The sequence below is a fragment of the Corvus cornix genome, chromosome 3, assembly GCF_000738735.6.
Source record: "Corvus cornix cornix isolate S_Up_H32 chromosome 3, ASM73873v5, whole genome shotgun sequence".
Taxonomy (NCBI): Eukaryota; Metazoa; Chordata; class Aves; order Passeriformes; family Corvidae; genus Corvus; species Corvus cornix.
Genome location: NC_047056.1, coordinates 1,886,168 through 1,902,841, shown reverse-complemented (window position 1 = coordinate 1,902,841; position 16,674 = coordinate 1,886,168). Strand labels below are relative to the sequence as shown.

The window sequence follows — 16,674 nt, the reverse complement described above, 5'->3', positions numbered from 1 at the left end:
GATGAAATCTGATGTGTGCAAATGGTCTGTAAGGCCAGATAACCTCTGCTGCTGCTATTGATCTTGCTGGGAAAAGAGGGACAGAGCTAAGGGAAGCACTTGGAAAGCATTCCCAGGGCTTATGATTCCAGAAAAATGTGACCTTGCTATTACATTCCATACGCTGTGAAAGTTGTTCCTGTCCTGAGACTGTAACTACCAGTAATTCCCATTTTGCAAAAAATTAATTGGAGAAGAATGAATTCCCTTTTGTGTATAGGGAGCTGCTTTTTCTGGAGCTGGATTTTTCATGGAAGGTATTAAAGGCACAGTGGGGACTGAGCACTGTGGGAATGGGCAGCAGGAAAACCTGAGCTCTGAGACAGAGCACAGCTGGAGATAACCAATCCAACCCACTTCTCAGGCACACCAAGGACCAACAAGCACATCAGCAGGTGACCCGTGACACAAAGAGAGTGAAAGAGTTACCTTGATCCCCTTGTAAGCAGCAAATAAAGCCAAGCAAGAAACTTAATAGAGTTTAGGTGTCACTTCTGAGCACAAGACTCATGCACAAGCACTTTCAGAGCGCAGCAGTCATTCCTTGGGCACAACACGTGCTATCCAAGCATGCCAGCAAGAACTAAAACAGAAACCAAAGAGTGCCCCAGTCCACAGACCCGGAAACATCGCACCTGGCATCCCTGGGCAGACTCAGAGCTAAAGATCCTACGGGATGGAGGGGAAAGGGAAGCTACATCCGAGCTTCCTGTCCACTTTGCACCGGAGCAGAACGGGACTCCACGGCTCGTTTACTTTCAGGAGCCACACAGAGAGGAACTGGTAGGAAGCTGACAGTCTCCTTAGCACTGCTGAGATTGCACACAATGGATGATTGTTCTCTATCCCAGTTCAGATGCAATTTAGCCCACGATTGCTGTGGGGAGGCCAAGTCACTCCCAGGACAGCCTGTCCTGCCTTGTCCGCAGGAACAAGTACCTTTATTTCCTCAGAAAGTGGTCACTCGTGTCCCCTGGGGTGACCCTGGGTGGAGCAGGACTGAGCAGCGGTGCTGTTACTGGCAGGGAAGGGACAGGGGAAGTTATTACAAAACAAAATAAATTATTTCATTTCAGCCCAGATTTATGAGGGCCTCTGAATTGGCACTTAGGAAAAGAATTGTTTTCTTGTATGCTTTTTTCTGTTTTAGTATCATTTCAAACTGGATCATTTCCACATTTCTTTACCTAGGAATATCAAAGTTTATGACAAGAGCAAGCCAAAATACTTCACGAAAGCCAAGAGAGCACTACCACTGTGACATGCTTGATAGTCACTAGATTGTAAGCATGAGGCTTAATTTGGAGACACACATACACAGATACTTTTATAGATATTTACTCACAGCACACACAAGCACAGATGTTGTGTGCATTGATATATACATAGCCATGTATATATACACACGTGTGCATTCACTGCCTCATCACTATCTCAATAAAACAAACAAAGCAGCACATTTTTCACATTTTAAAAGTCATTTCACTTTTAACAAGCCTGTGACTACACCTAATTTGTTTTGATACAGAAGGTGACACTGCCAAGACAAGAAATTTGCACTGCAGCAAATGACATCCCTTTGCCCTGTTGGACCTGTGCAACCTGCATGGCACATTCCCAGCAATCCAGGCCTCTGCTGGGCTCCCCATCAGTACTTACTTGACAATTCCCTGCCTCCAAAGGACAGCAAGTTAAAACATAACACAAGCATTAACGGTTTCTTTGCAGCAGTTTAAAACAAACGCGCTTAGATTACGTTATGGGATGGAGCAGTTCCGGGAAAGATAAGACACAGTCAGACATTCGAGGGTCTCAAGTTCTTTGGGTACTGTGAATACAGCAGAGAAGATTTCTGTTACTCATGGCAGTCTTGAGGATGTTCTCACACGAGTACACACAGGTGTCAGACAGGGATAGAACTCCAGACCCACAGCGACAAAACCTCAGCACCACCTTCATGCAGAAATGTGAAAAGGTGTGAGTGAACATTCCCTCCAGCCATGGAGGGAGAGGAGCCCAGTCAGGGGTGGGGTGGACAGGCAGCACCAGGATGGAGAACAACAGGTGGACACTACAAGAGCTGGGCTGAGGGAATGGGGTTTTGGAAGTGTGAGGCACCTTGAGGGAGAAAAGAGATGGGATCTTAAAGAACAGGGCCAAACTATGGGGGGGGGGAGAAGAAGCTACATTTGTTTAGATGGAAAATAAAGGAGAGAAAAAGCAGATCAAAAACTGTTATGATAAATTCTGTGAGGGAGGGGATATAACCAACTCCTGTTTCCAGGGCACGGGCCATCACTGCTGTCTGGCTGGAGATGCTGCCTGCAGTGGGAATAAACTGGGGAGAACACAAGCATCCTGCTCAGAGGCCGGTGGGAACAGCAAGGGAACTCCAGAAGCAGCAGCACGTGAAAGGGGCCAACAAGGTCTGGAGCAGGGACAGATGGACAGGAGTGTCCTGCCACCCAGAAGGTGACAGGCTGAGCCAGCAGGAATGGGTAGGGAAAAGCTTAGAGCACAAAAGGGAGACTGATATGGATTTACATGGCTGCAAACTGGAGAGGGAACACACTTGGATCTACACAAACATGAGCAGGACTGCTCCTGAGAAGAGAAAGCAAGGTTCAAAGAGAGGCAGGGTAGTAGGGTTGGGTAATAGAACAAAAATCCAAGATTTAAAAAATATACTTTTCATTTCAGAAAATATGCAAAAGCAGCTTTAAAAAGTGCCTTTTTTAAAAAGTCCTGCCCAGTGACAGGAGAGGACTCCCAAGTGCCCCCAAACTGCTGAGAAATTCCCTGAGCTTTTTTTAATCCCTTCCTAGAGAAGGGATTAAAAGATTTTGTAAATTCTAAAGCCTTGTATGTAAAACTCCTATGTATGTTGGAATGGGAAAATCCAAGTTTTCCTGCTGTTACTTTTTCTTAACACTTTGTAGCTATCATAAGACAACAAAAAGAATAGGATTCAACATGAAAATATCTCACTCTCAAATACAGCAGATCAGAGCAAAGCTCAAACAGAACCAGAGAGAAACATCAGTGGCAAACTGAATTATTTTTTTAAAGCACTGAAAAAGCCTTACATGGTTACAATACTTATAACTTCACGTGTATGCTGATACACTCTTTAAAAAAAGAAAAATTTAAAAAAAATCAAAAACTACTGCAGGACTTTGATAGGGCCAGCCATTGTCACAGCCTGTCAGGGCAGCTGGTCACTGCATTCCCAGGTCATTCCAGCCCAGTGTCCAGTGAAAGGAGCACTCCAGCAATTAGTAACGAGGGCAATCACTTTGGAATGAAACCTGAGGGCCTTTGCTCTGGACACCCTGGGAAGTTGTTCCCTAAACAACTCCTGTACCACAGACCGGCCCTGCTGCACCAGGACCTGCTTTCCCTCACACTCTGGACTCTCTGGACATGCTGTCCCTCACACACTGGAGGAACAGTCTTTTCTAGTTGTTTTGGTATTCCCTGCATAAGTTTCAGTACGTTTTGCAGCTGTATTGTGTAAATAAAAACATTGAACCAATCGTATATGGCAGATCCCCCCTCTGCATGACAAAACACAAGAAACACGGCTTTTTCCATCAGTCCTGGACTACTTCTCAAACAACAGCCCTCAGAAAAGCTGAGTATTTCACATCACCCTCAGTGCAGAGAGCACTCAGGTTCGGAGACAGAAATGTTGGAAACACACGGCAACGTTGGCATCCCTCAGTTCAACCCCCCCCGAGTGTCACACAAACAGAGAAGACCTTTGGGCCAGCTCTGTGCTGACCTGTGGGAGCAGTGAGATTGACTCTGAGTTCAGCTGCTTGGCAGGGACTGACAAATACCAGTCACAATGTGTACAAGCCTTGGGGACAACTGGGATGAAAGCAGCAGGCTGTCAAATGCATTCACGGTGCATTAACTTGACATAATGCTGCTGAGAAAGTAAAAGTGAATATTCCAAAGGATGCACCTCATGCTCAAAGAGTGGCTTTCTGCCGGAATAAGCCCAAAGTTATTTTCTCCACTCCAAGGATGTGTTTTTCCAGATACATTTTGAATAGTCCCCACCTACACATAAATACAACACAGATTCACACTCAAAACTTTTGCACTGCACCCACAGACGTGTGTGTGTAAAGGTACAGGAACCAAGGCTGTAACCATGTGTCTAATCATTCACTTTATGGTGCAAAGGCTTGTGGGGGCTATTTTGAAAACTTAAATAAGTCAGTTCATATCGTTTTAGAGAAATCAATAATCTAAAGAGTAACATTTGAACAGAAAAATCCAAGATATTTAACTTCTCATCTTTATCAGGACACATGATTATACATGAGGCAAACACCATGATGGAGACCAGGCTCTGAGGTGGGTAATTCATGGAGAGTGAGACAAGCCAGGATGCTGAGAAAACAGAAAACCGGACAAACATGCTAATGCTGCTTTTTGTTTTTCTACACATTCCACCTGCTTTGAAGGAGTTCCCATCACCAGGGCTCATGTGGAGTCATGCAAATTGAGCCAAAGGAGAGCTGCAGACGCAGGGGGTGTGTTAGGGGTTAGTAGGAGGCCAAATGCAAACAGATCTTTGCCTTTAGGATTAGTAACATCAATACAATCATCAGCAAGCTCATGTTACTTCTCATCATATCAACTCTTGGTTAAAACGGTCCCAATTCAAAAACTGGCCCTTTTCTGAAATAGCACAATTCCTCTGTGACACAGCAGAGCTTACAATTGTCCTGGATTGTCTGGGACAGTCCCACCAGTGGCCAGGGGGTCCCGAGGAGTGGGAGCGCCGCGCTGGGAGCTCCCACCCCGCGAGACTGGTCCTGCAGCCCCTCTCGAGGGCACCCCGCTCCTGCACCACGGGCACGGCAAGGGGTGCCAGCCAAAGAGGCAGAGAGGGAGAGAAGGGGGGAGCAGAGGAGGGAAGACATAGAAAGGGAGAAGAAAAACAACAAGGTCGGGGAGAGGAGAGAGAAACAACAATCGATTAATGATCTTAACCAAACGCACCAATACAACTGCAAGACATTTTAGAACTGTCCCTCAGCCTCAAGTCTCCTGCCACTTTGCCATCCTAAAGCTGTAGCTGCTGATAGAGACAGGAAATGTTGGATTCCCCCAAAAATACCAGGCCGTGATTTGATTCAAATCCTGCAAGTAAAATCTATCATGTAACTTCTACACTCCTCCAAGATACTTGCAGAATCATGATTATTTTAATTACGTTCAAGTTAGACAGGAAAAATAAATTTCATCAAGGGCTCTCCTTTTCTAAGGGAAAACCTTATTATTACTCCTGAGTTTGTATAAATCATTGTACAGTTCAGCTCCCAACCCTACACTTGCAATCTTCTCAGGAGTCCCATCACAGTTCCCAAGACCAAACTCCTCCTGAATCAAACAATGATTTGTTCTTTCTAGAGAAATAAGTTTCCCGGAGTTTTTCAGATTCACCACTTTCTATTAGAGAAACACAGAGTCCTGCAAGCTTATTCCAGCAAACAGAAAGATTAAACAGATGGACCTGTCTCAGAGGTGCCACATGGCACCTTTGAAGCGTGTTTGATTATGTAAGCTGGAAAATAACTTCAGCAACAGTTTACCCTCTAAGCATTACTATTAAAAGAAAAAACCCCAGTGAGCTCCAAGCCTTTGCCCCCAAGGAGCAGCTCAGAGCAGCAGCCCCAGCTATTCCTACTTCTTGCTTAAACCCAAAGCTTGCTTTTTCTCTTTTTTTTTTCCTTTCCTTAATTTAAACTTGCTTAATTCCGAGTTTCTTCTCACTACACCTTCACAATTTTTCCTTTCTCAGACTCACAATGAAAACACAGCACAGGGGACACTTCCAAGATCCTCACTGCATGTTGCAGTGAAGGGAGCCAGCAGTTTTCCAGGCCTTGGGATTAACTCACGGTTTCTGTCCTAAGGGGCCTGCCAGCTTGTCCCACAGTTTTCAGCATGTGCACAGTAAGTTACAGTAAGTTACCAACACCAGAGTATTCCGTGCACAAAAGCCATTAAGTGCACAGTCACTGGGTCTTCAGACAGACGTATGGCAATCAAAAAGGGAAAAATTTGGAATACTTCCTCCAGAAAATCTTCCTCCTCAAAAGCCTAACAAGTTTCCCCACATGCCTGCCTGAAAGAGAATGCGACACATCCTCTGGGTTCCCCTCTTCAAACCTGGAGGGACCGGGAGAGCTACTTCAGCTGTGCCTTGGCAGAAAATTTAAAGCTTTGGGAGCTGCCTCCAAGATTCCTTGTTGCCACTTCGCTCAGCCCTGTGCACAGAGATTTCAAGACTCCACAGCCTCAAGACCTGCTGACTTGGGCCTTGATTTCCCTGAACATTTAGGATTTCTCTGAACACCAACAGTTGAATACTTGCAGACTTTCCATTTCACCTGGCTTGATCGACTGTCACTTCGGACCCTTGGAGGTGCAAAGAAAAGCCAGCCCAAGGATTCCAGAACTCTGTCATGGGCAGACAAACCCTTTTCCAGCTGCTCTGTTCTTTTGTGTTCTCAGAAGAGATGGAATCTGGCACAGGTATGAAGCTTCCCTCACACTTAATACGTCTTGTCAGAGAAGACAGCTTTAGCCTGAGGCACTCACAACTGGCAGTGCCAAGATTCTGCAGGAATTGTGCACACATTGTACCACTGTGACCAGGAATCGCAGTCTTGCAGTAGCCAACACATCAATCCCATCTTACTGCACCCAAAACACGGCACCTTTCACAGCTTAAGGCCCTATCCAAGTACAACACCCTCAGAAAGCACAGTTTTGCTGGCACTTCACCATAAAGTTGCTGCTTCTGATTATCTCCCTATAAAGTGTCACTATTTGCATTTATCCCCTGAAGAAAGGGAAGTCAATTTATCTTTGCCTAATGACTGACATATGAAAATTATGGGGTTTGTTGTCAGATTTATCAAAACAGCAAATTCCAAATACCAAAGGTGTGATTGTACTGAAGCAGCTGTAATTTAAAAAGAATATAAAAATGTGCACAAAAGCTGTGACCCTCAAGCAGAAAAGATGGCAAGGACAGCGATAAGGGTTTATTTTTAACCTAGTTTAGAATGAAGCACAAAACTGTTGATGACACAGAGACAGCAAGAAGAACAAAGATAGGGAAAATTTTAAGACCTTGCTTTTTACTCTCCTCAGTCCAGAACTTGGGGATATAAAATGGGATAGGTTATTCCCTTGGAATGCTATTTTAATGTGCAGCCATTGTGAAGGGACTATTCTGGAAGTCAGGGGCAACCTCACTGCAGAGGAGGTGCCTCCCCATTTCACCAGCCACCAGCAGAGTGGGAGGTGTGGAAACAGTGGAGCAACTTCCAGCTTCCACAGGGCTTTGTGGTGCTGCATAAACACAGCCTGCTCTCCCTGAGAGGGGCTGAGGATGAGGACAGGCTCCAGACCCTGTGGCACCACACAGCACAGCCATGGATGCAGAGAAGGGAGGTTTCCCAGGGACCTGAAGGGTGATTTTCACTCCTGGACTGGAAATGGTGCTGAAAAGCTGCACAAGACACTGATGCTCTTGCTCAAATTGTTGGTAACTCATGAGCACAAGACATTTTAAAGACCAGCTTAATCTGTCAATTAAACTCATTCGACAGTTGCTTTTGCATCACCAAAGCAGAATAAAACAGCTGGAGGGTACAAGGGTTTCTGGTGTGAAGCATCTGGGCATTGTGTGCCACTGGAACTTATTATTCCTATAACAATTTAGCAATTCACCCAAAATAAAATAATAATTTTCCTTTTTTAAACTCAACTTGCAAACATGTATGTTTACCAGATGATACATGATGCCTTTTTATAGAAAAATGGAGGAACAAATTCTTTATTTGAGGAAAAGAGATATTCTTAAAAGAAAGGGAAAAGCAAAGGTTATTATCCAACATTTTATTGTAAAAAACACCGATCCTCCTCCTGCATGGTATCGTTAAGACATTGTGATAAAAAAAAATGGGTGCAACATTTTTCTTATAGTTCATATCCCACGTTTCACACCCAATTCTCCTATTTTGCACATTTACTGAGCAAAATTATTAATTACTTTCTGTCCAAGAGGTTCAGCACTGCATTCCTTGAGAGCTTTAAAGACAGAAACTTATTTTTCCAAGGCTTGCATGAGATCAGGAAGTATTATTAACTGCATTTTATTTCTTGCAATAACAGAACAACTTAGCTGAAATCCTTTCTGTGGGCTAACCCACAGCAGCCCTTTGTGCCAGTGCCCAGTGTGGGGGCAAGAGCAAGGAAAGTCCTGACAGAAGAATGATCACTTCTAAGAAAATACTCCAGCAAAAGAGAACGGATTCACAGCTGAGTCACCAGCTGGATTCACAGGTAAGGATTTACTGCTCCAGATTTTGAGGGGGAATATACTTTACCAGTTACAGATGCTCCTGTTCTGTCCCATCAGATTTTACCACCCCCTCCCTTTAGGTCTGTGTTTCACTGGACTCATCCTCTGTTCTTAGCTCTTACCTCTTTTCTTTGCTGCCCTTTCCAACACTGTTCCCCTTCCAGCTAATTTTTTTTACAGTATTTCAGCCTAAGGCCAGCATGTGCCCTGGGAAATTCCAGCTTTAACGGTGACAACCCAAAACAGTTACATGTGACTGAAAACCTTCCAATAAAAGGACCACCCAAAGCCTTAACCACAAAATATTTACAAGCTTACCACTATCACAAGTGCTCTGCTGCAGACATACACCAGTTAGGAGAGAATATAAATGCTCATGTGAACTGCAGAAAAGAACGCAACACTCCCAGATGCATTATATACACGTGTTTTTCCCCATGGTATTATCATTTTGTACTCTTTGAACACCATTTTAAATGTCTGGTGAATTTCAAAATCCCTGTCTTACTTCTAAGGACTAATTTTAGTTGCATGAAAAGAGATGCAAAAGGGCACAACATACACTTGAAAGCAAAAGCCTTTGTGGGACATACCTCTCTTCCACTGACACTTCCTTCTGCTGCTGGTGGGGTTTTGTGCCTTCCATTTCTCGAATGCTCACTGCATAGATCTTAGTGGTGTAGTCAATTGCTTTTTCTCTTGCAACATCACTATCATAACCTTAGAAAAATAAAACATAGAATAAAACAAACTATCCTTGTTTCATAGCAGGAAAGTAGAGAACAAGAAGATCTGCACCAATAAAAGGAAGGAAACAAATCCTACCAAGCTCTCCTTACACTGAAATTTAGTACAGCAAAGCTTCGAGTTAAATGCCTGTGTGAATCTCTGATTCAGGCAAGGAAGACTGAAACAAATCCTCTTTACCTCCATCTTCTTCTGCATCAGTGTCTGACTCTTCGCTGTCCACCAGCTTGCTCTCCTGGATGCCCAGGAACTCCCTGGTCCAGATCATGAGCGCGGTGTCGGCACCGCCGACAGTGAGCAGCACGGAGTCATTGTGCAGCCACTGCACGTTGGTCACCTGGGCACTGTGCCCCACGTACTTCTTGAACTTGGCATGTTGGCCCTGCAGCACAGAGAATCCCCCAGCTGGCAGCCTGACACCCCAGGAACAGCGTCTTCCTTACTTTTCTTTCCAATTACTGAAATAAATACACTTCTTACCTTCACTGGGTAGGAAAAGAGCTTCACAAACCCAAAATCGTCTCCCGTGGCCAGGAGGGTTCTGTCCTTTGTGAGACTGGCTGCATTGACAACGGTGACATCGCTGTGCATGGGCCAGATTCCCTCACAGGTGGGACCAAGCACACATGTCCAGGTGTCCCATTCAATCTTCTCTATCTGCAAGCAAAATTCCCCCAAAAGAAGGCTTCGTACTTCAAACATACCAAATACACACTAGTGTCATATGCATAGTTTCCTATGTTTGATATTAATTTTTATTTTCATTTTTTTAGTTCTTAAGAAAATGTGCTCGTTCCAGCTTGTTAACACAAACTATGTATCTTCATCCAAAGGCTTAACACTTTGAACGGTCCTGTGTTCCCAAGGCAGAGCACGATTTGAATACAAATCTCCCTAGAGATTTTCTGAGGTGCTAAACATCGGCAGTTTTGTAGCAGAAATACAGGCCACAAATAATCAAGTTGATGAAAAGCCAGGTCCTGCTGTTTGAAGGTGGTTTATAGCCTGTATGTGACTGGTTACACAGAAAACAGGTGACTTTGGGAAAGGGGATTATGGCAAATGGCTGCTAATAAAGAAACAATAATAAATTTAGAGATACAAGCAGAAAGCTGCACATTCTGCCATTTACAAATGCTAGGAAAGACACTGTGGAATGATTAAATAATTCTAATTCTAACCACTGCAAATATAGCATTATAAAAGGAAAAAAAATACACCATTTGAAGACAATTCTTAAAGATAACTTTCATAGTAAAAATAATCCAGTAAACATAATTCATACCTCAGCAATTCTTATAATATGCCTTTTCCCCCTCGGTGCTTCAAAAAATAGTTGTTCTTTGGCACCAGAATTGACTTGCAATAACTTTCCTGGACACAAAAGGGGAGTTCATTATGAATCTTATTAATTATTATGACTACTAAAGACTTTCTTTTGATTGAGTGAAAAGATTTCTGGGGGTAAATTAAGAAATTCTTCTCCAGAAAGTTACTCACAGCAAAAGAACACAGATGCTTAGAATCACTTGTAAGGGTCCTATCCTCTGGTTCAATGAATAAGTAATATTTTAAATACCATCCAATATCCTTAAGAAGTTGCTGTCTCGCAGCATATCAGTTTCTGCTGACAGGGAATATTTTGCTTGTGTTTCATCATCACACTAATGGAAGTCAAAAATAAATCCATGTGCTACTGATTTTCCTAACAATTTTACAAGGCAGCTTTGCCAAAAGTGGAACATTTGCCAGCTCCTATCCCTTCTGCACTGCCCCTCTGGCAGAGTCGGCTCCACTCCAAGCTGTCCTGGGATGGGAAGTTTGCTGTGCCCATGGAGGTGCTGTGGTGGTGCTGCCAGTGGGTCACACCATATTTGGGGACTGGCACACAGCAGGGACAGGGCTCAGGCACACAGAATCACATCCACTCTGGGAAGGCTCACTGGCATGAGCTCATTACGGATCCTGCTGGACTTAATTAGCTGTGACAATCAGGCTCTAGCTTCTTGCAGGGGTTGCCATGCAGAGCTCAGCAAGGAAAGGAAATTGGATACCAACAAATGTAATTGCACTGGATCCATACAGTGCTCCATGGGGAAAAAGCATTTGCATCAGTGGCTGATCTCAATAACTGGAGAGGAACAGTTTCCTGATATTCCATTTTATGGGTATTTCCAGTCTGTATCTCTGGCCAACACTTTACCTCTGGAGTCCCAGTCGATGTGGGTGATGTAGCTGGAGGCACCTTTGCAAATGCCGACTCTTTTGCTGGTAAGGACATTGTAAATATCTACAAAGTTATCGTGGGAAGCCACAGCCAGGTACTTTCCTGATTCTGTAAGGAGGAGACACTGAGGTTATTAAAGGGCACAGCTTCTAACTAATATTGGTGTGATTTTCACCACCGTAGTGAATTCACCAGACAGGGGTGGGCTGTAGCACACAGCTACATGGAACTGTAAAATATTTGAGGCAGTAGAACACACACAAAGCCAGCCTTCCGGCACAACATTCAACCTTGTCTAGACAAGAGAAACGAACTCCAAGATAAACACTCCCACCTTAACATCTGGTTGTACCTCGTGAAAACTTTATATCTGAGATCATCTCCTTCCTGTGATGAAAAGAGACCATGTCCTCCACAGTGTCAGCATTCACCACCAGAAAACTGCCGTCGTTCAACCCGACTGCCAGGGCTTTCCCGTCGGGAGAAAAGGCACAGCAGCGCCCGCCTATGGAGGAACGTGGGAATGAGTCTCTCAAGGCTTAAAAACTGCGGCTGAGAAAACCAACGATGAACTGCAACTGAAAGGTTTTTACATCAAGTCTATCGTTTTAAAATAGACTTGCTATTTATTAAAACCTATATGTTACAGAGGGCCATGATCAATGCTTTGCTACATGGGAATGTTCCCTCTGTACAGGGTGCTCTGGAGTTGACAATGCTGATCTGATCCCTCTTGAAACAGGTTTATGAGAAAATATCACCTTCCAGCTACATTTTAAACACTCCAGTGACAGAAATAAAACAAATCCTAAAACATGTACAGAAAGGAAATCCAGATGGAAGATTCAAAGACTCATTAAGGGCAGTGTAATTCTGCCTCAGCATTATTCCCAACCATACTCTTCCCTACAGCTATCCTCATCCCTCCCCAAATTCGCCTCTCCAAAATATTTAACTCTGTTTTACCCCAGCCAGTTAAGGGCTCCTGTGCTCCAGATCTGTCACTGAAAATGAACAATGTAAAATTTCCTGAAGGATATCAATAAACTAATAAAATAAGAGTAATTTTGAGAAGACAACATTTCAACATAGCTCATCTAATTTTATACAGAGGAGAGGGCAGGAAAATTGTTCATTTTAGAGAAGTTGGTTTAACAGGTAAAGCTCATATTGGCACCGAAGGCTGAGAGTGCTCAACACGCAGGAAATTGTACACTTGTCTTTATAAGGAAAATCTTTTAGGTCAGCAACAAACATACCGGCCTTAAGTATTCCTAGGAAGGAAAGTGATTCTGAGGTCAATTCATTCCCCTTGAAACTGGGGGAAGTTCATTTTATTATTATTCATTACAATAGATTACAGTCCTTTTTCTTCCTTCCCTTTGCCCTGACTTGACACATGCCAAAGATAATTTATTTCCTGTGCTCCCAATTTCTTAATGACTGTGTCCTTTGCCTCCCCAATTAATGCCCGTGATGTGCACTGAAAGCAAAGAGGGAGCTGTTAGAGGAACAGAGGGATCCACGGCTGCCCCAGGGCCTGGCCAGAGCAGAATCACCTTTTTTGAGCTTCCTCACTGCCAGCATGCGGTGCTGCGACGAGAGCTCCCAGATCCGCAGCGTTTTGTCGTCGCTCACGGTGGCGCACACAGGCAGGAGAGGATGAGCTGCCAAGCCCCACACTTCTCCTTCCATATGGCCCTGGAGGAGAGCATTCCACACAAGAGAAAATAATGCATTTGGGGCCATGTAACGTGTTCTAACCTTGCCCTGCCTCATTTTACAAGTCCCAGGCAATAAACCCTTCACCATCTCCTCCCTCCAAAGCTTTCCGCATTCAAAAGACCTGAACATCATCTGTCTCCCCTGACAGCTGTCTAAAATACTCTTCCGTAGTCCCCTCCACTGCTACTGGCTGTAATTCCTGTTCTTCCAATACTCTCTTTTCCAAGCTTGAGATGAATAGGGAACAGTTACACCCCAAACAGGACCTTATCCAGACATCCTAATATTGGCTAATCCTCAAAGTTTATGTCCTTTTTTAGATCCTTGTTTGCACAACATACACTACTTCGTTTTATTCTTGCCTCAGATTCTCAGTTTTCCAACTTGTTAATCACTCTTCCTGCTTTTTTCCAGCTTTCCTTCAGCTTGCATACAGTTTGCTGGCACTGCATATCAAGGTTAAATAATTTCTTACTACTCTCAATCTGCATTAGTGAATGAGTTCAGTATTTTATAAAACACAACCTCACACATCTTGGTTAGTAAGGCAGTCATGCAGGCAAGACAAATTTGAAGGATTACTTCACGTGACCAAAATTCACTGAAAAAAGAATACCGGAGAACCAGCATTTTAAAAAAATACAGGAAATAGTTTGCTATGGAAGATCCACACAGTACCTGAACAAGCAGAGTCATAGGCCCACTTTTATCAATTTCAAGTATTTCTCCATTTTTAGTTCCTACCAGGATGTGCCCATGTCCCAGGCTGATGGCTCGGATGGAGGGGTTGTCTTCTAAAAGTAAACCTGAAGAACACAAGATACTAATTTTTTTTTTTTTTTTTTTTTACATTTCATATCATTTGCAGTTTATATATAATTCAAATCTGTTTAAAATCATGAACATGAGATACAATTGCCTGATCAAACTTCCAGATAATTCATGGATTCCTTACTGTTGAGGGAGGGGAGTTTGTCTGTACTAGTGGCAACATAAAGACGGCTATTTTATTGCTTTAACAATGACAGGGTCTAAGGGGCTCAGGAGTTCCAGCACCTTGGACTAATTCTGTAATTACAAGTGAATATCCCTTCCCAGACTTCCACACTCAGGTCTGGGGAATTTAACAGGTCTTTCCAAATCACAGGGCCCTTGCTCTCACCACAGGGAATGTGGCCAGCCAAGGAAACTGGATTGACTTTGGAACTGCCAAACTCAAGGCTGGGGACATTTCTCCTTAAAATCATTTCACCAATGAAAACAAAGCTCAATATCATGAAATAGAGAAGGGAATAGCAGAACAAACAATAAATGACAAGGAGTACAAGAAATACATCTTACATGGATCAAACCAGAAAATCCCAGCACAGAGTAAGTGGTGTGTTGCTGTTCCCTTTGCGTTCTGGTAAGATTTGACACCCAGCACTACCCTTTTACTACCATTGTACCGCCCTCCATGCACACAGTCCTTATTAAAACACACTGAAAAACAATACCTTTAGAACTAGCAGAGAGTGCTGCTCTTTTAATAGCATATGTCTTCAGACATCTCTCAAACATATCATCCCAAAGGGCCACAATTCCATCTTTTCCACCCGTTACAAAGCCCTGCACAATCACAGCAGGAAAACACACACAGATGTCAGCACTCATAGGGGGAGATTCAAAAGGACATGTCCAAAGGCACAGTAAAGTCTCCCCTGCACTTTATTCATGTGTCAAACTAAAAACACTGGAGCCTGTACCTATGAGGGAAAAATTCAAGTGGACAAGATTTAGAGCTGCTTTTCTAAGGTTATAAAGATTTACAACCATATGGAGCACACACTGTAGTAAACAGGAATGCTGGACCAGGACATTTGCCTGCATGTAGAAATGAGCTTTGGAAAAACGTGTTTTGCCCTTAGAAGAGGCAATAACAGCTTCTCAAGTTATTCCAAATTCAGTTGACTTAACAGATGCTTCAACCCGAGTTCTAATAATGCATCAGGGACCAATTCTCTCATTAATTCCCTGGGTAGATTATCTGGGCCAAGTGAATGCAAAAGAGCATAAATAACTAACCAACAAAAATCTAAGTGAAGAGGATGTTCAGTGCCAAGATCAAATAGAAAAATTGATGGGAAAGCTGGGAACAATCAATTAGGGCCAGAAAGGATTGAGCCACAGGGATCTTAATTGACCTTGATATATAAAAATGTTAATAGCTAACATTCTTCTCATCCTTTACTTCTACAGTTGAAAGCATAACCTCAAAAGGGATATTCCATTATCAACATTATCTTCAAACTGCCAAGGGCAAAACTTTGTCCTCAGCTCATTAACGTGATGCAAATAATGTATTTTGCCATAATTTCTTTTATAGATGTATTGATGCAACCGAAGGAGAATTCTTTTGATACCTGGAATAGTTAACTCGAAACCCAAAACCTTCGGATATCTAAAGTCTTGACTAAGAGACAGTGATAATACTATTAGAAGATCATGTTTCATATTTTGGAAACTGCTAATGCACAATAATTTTTGGGATTGGGTTGAAGAGGCAATGAATGTTACCTGTTACTCTTCTGCAATTTACACAAACATGAAAATGACACTCCTGAGCAGAGTGAGAAATAAGTTCTCCATTTTTAGAGGGCAGAAAGCTGTTGGTCAGGTACCAGCACATGGAACAGGGTGTTTACAAATCCAGGCCTATCAAATAACAGAACTCATTCCTATTGTCTTTGTGATTTTAATCACAAACCCCTCTAAAATCCATTACTGTAACAAAAATCAACATGAAGGAAGGTGGTAAATACCTTGTCCAGTGCATGCATGGCAAACACAGGTCCATCATGGGCCTTCACTGTCCTCAGCAGCAGGGTCTCCTTCCAGATGTAGATGTCCCCAGTGGCAGCCCCAGAGAACACCAGCTCTTCCATGCGCCCGTACGAGACGCTCATCATCGTCTCCAGCTTCCCTGCACTCCCAAACGTGCCCCGTTTGGAGGTGAAGCCTCCACCTGCAACACCAGCACAAGGCTTTTTCTACGTGGGATTGTAGCCACAGTGCTGTAAAGGACAAATGTTTGACCGCAAGATCTCCTGTGGCTGCCTACGGTGCAGCAGATAATGGAAATCCAGAATTCACTGCACAATCAAAGGAAGTGAACCCAGCAAGGACAGCTCTGAAGCAGCTCAGATTTTCAGACTGTCTTTCCAAGCAAGTGATAAATTCAGTGAGGAATTGTGCAGAAAGAACTACTGCAATGGCTAGCAGAATGTTTTTTGCCCACAACAGCTTCTGCCATGCTGCCTCTCTGTAGCGGTGACCACAACTAGAGGATTGGTTTAGTTGTCCCTGGCACCCTGAGCACTGGGCAGCAGTTTGGCAGAATAAATGGCAGGGTTTGCTCCTCCTCTGCTTGTCAGAGAACCAAATCACCACAGCCTTGCTTTGGTTCAGAAAGCAGAAGCAGCCATAAGGCCCAAGAACCAATGCTTAGAGACAAAAATACACAATTACAAAATATCACCTGCAGTGGTGGCCTTGTGTC

The 16,674-nt window shown here is 43.5% G+C and overlaps 1 protein-coding gene across 9 annotated transcripts in view; it reads right to left on the bottom strand.

Moving 5' to 3' along the window:
* EML6 (EMAP like 6) overlaps positions 1–16,674 on the bottom strand; it is a 90,791-nt gene that overhangs the window by 14,977 nt on the left and 59,140 nt on the right. For 6 of the 9 annotated variants that reach the window (XM_039569195.1, XM_010402978.4, XM_039569198.1 and 3 more), the window contains exons 19-30: positions 15,938–16,140; positions 14,633–14,744; positions 13,815–13,942; positions 12,971–13,112; positions 11,764–11,916; positions 11,388–11,519; positions 10,470–10,558; positions 9,665–9,841; positions 9,365–9,566; positions 9,031–9,157; positions 1,699–1,713; positions 469–477 (exon numbers count right to left, since the gene is read on the bottom strand). In XM_039569195.1, coding sequence (XP_039425129.1) covers positions 469–477; positions 1,699–1,713; positions 9,031–9,157; positions 9,365–9,566; positions 9,665–9,841; positions 10,470–10,558; positions 11,388–11,519; positions 11,764–11,916; positions 12,971–13,112; positions 13,815–13,942; positions 14,633–14,744; positions 15,938–16,140 — 1,489 coding nt within the window. The remainder of the gene's footprint in view (positions 1–468; positions 478–1,698; positions 1,714–9,030; positions 9,158–9,364; positions 9,567–9,664; positions 9,842–10,469; positions 10,559–11,387; positions 11,520–11,763; positions 11,917–12,970; positions 13,113–13,814; positions 13,943–14,632; positions 14,745–15,937; positions 16,141–16,674) is intronic. The other 3 variants (XM_010402983.4, XM_019287914.3, XM_010402987.4) reach the window with 1 other exon arrangement.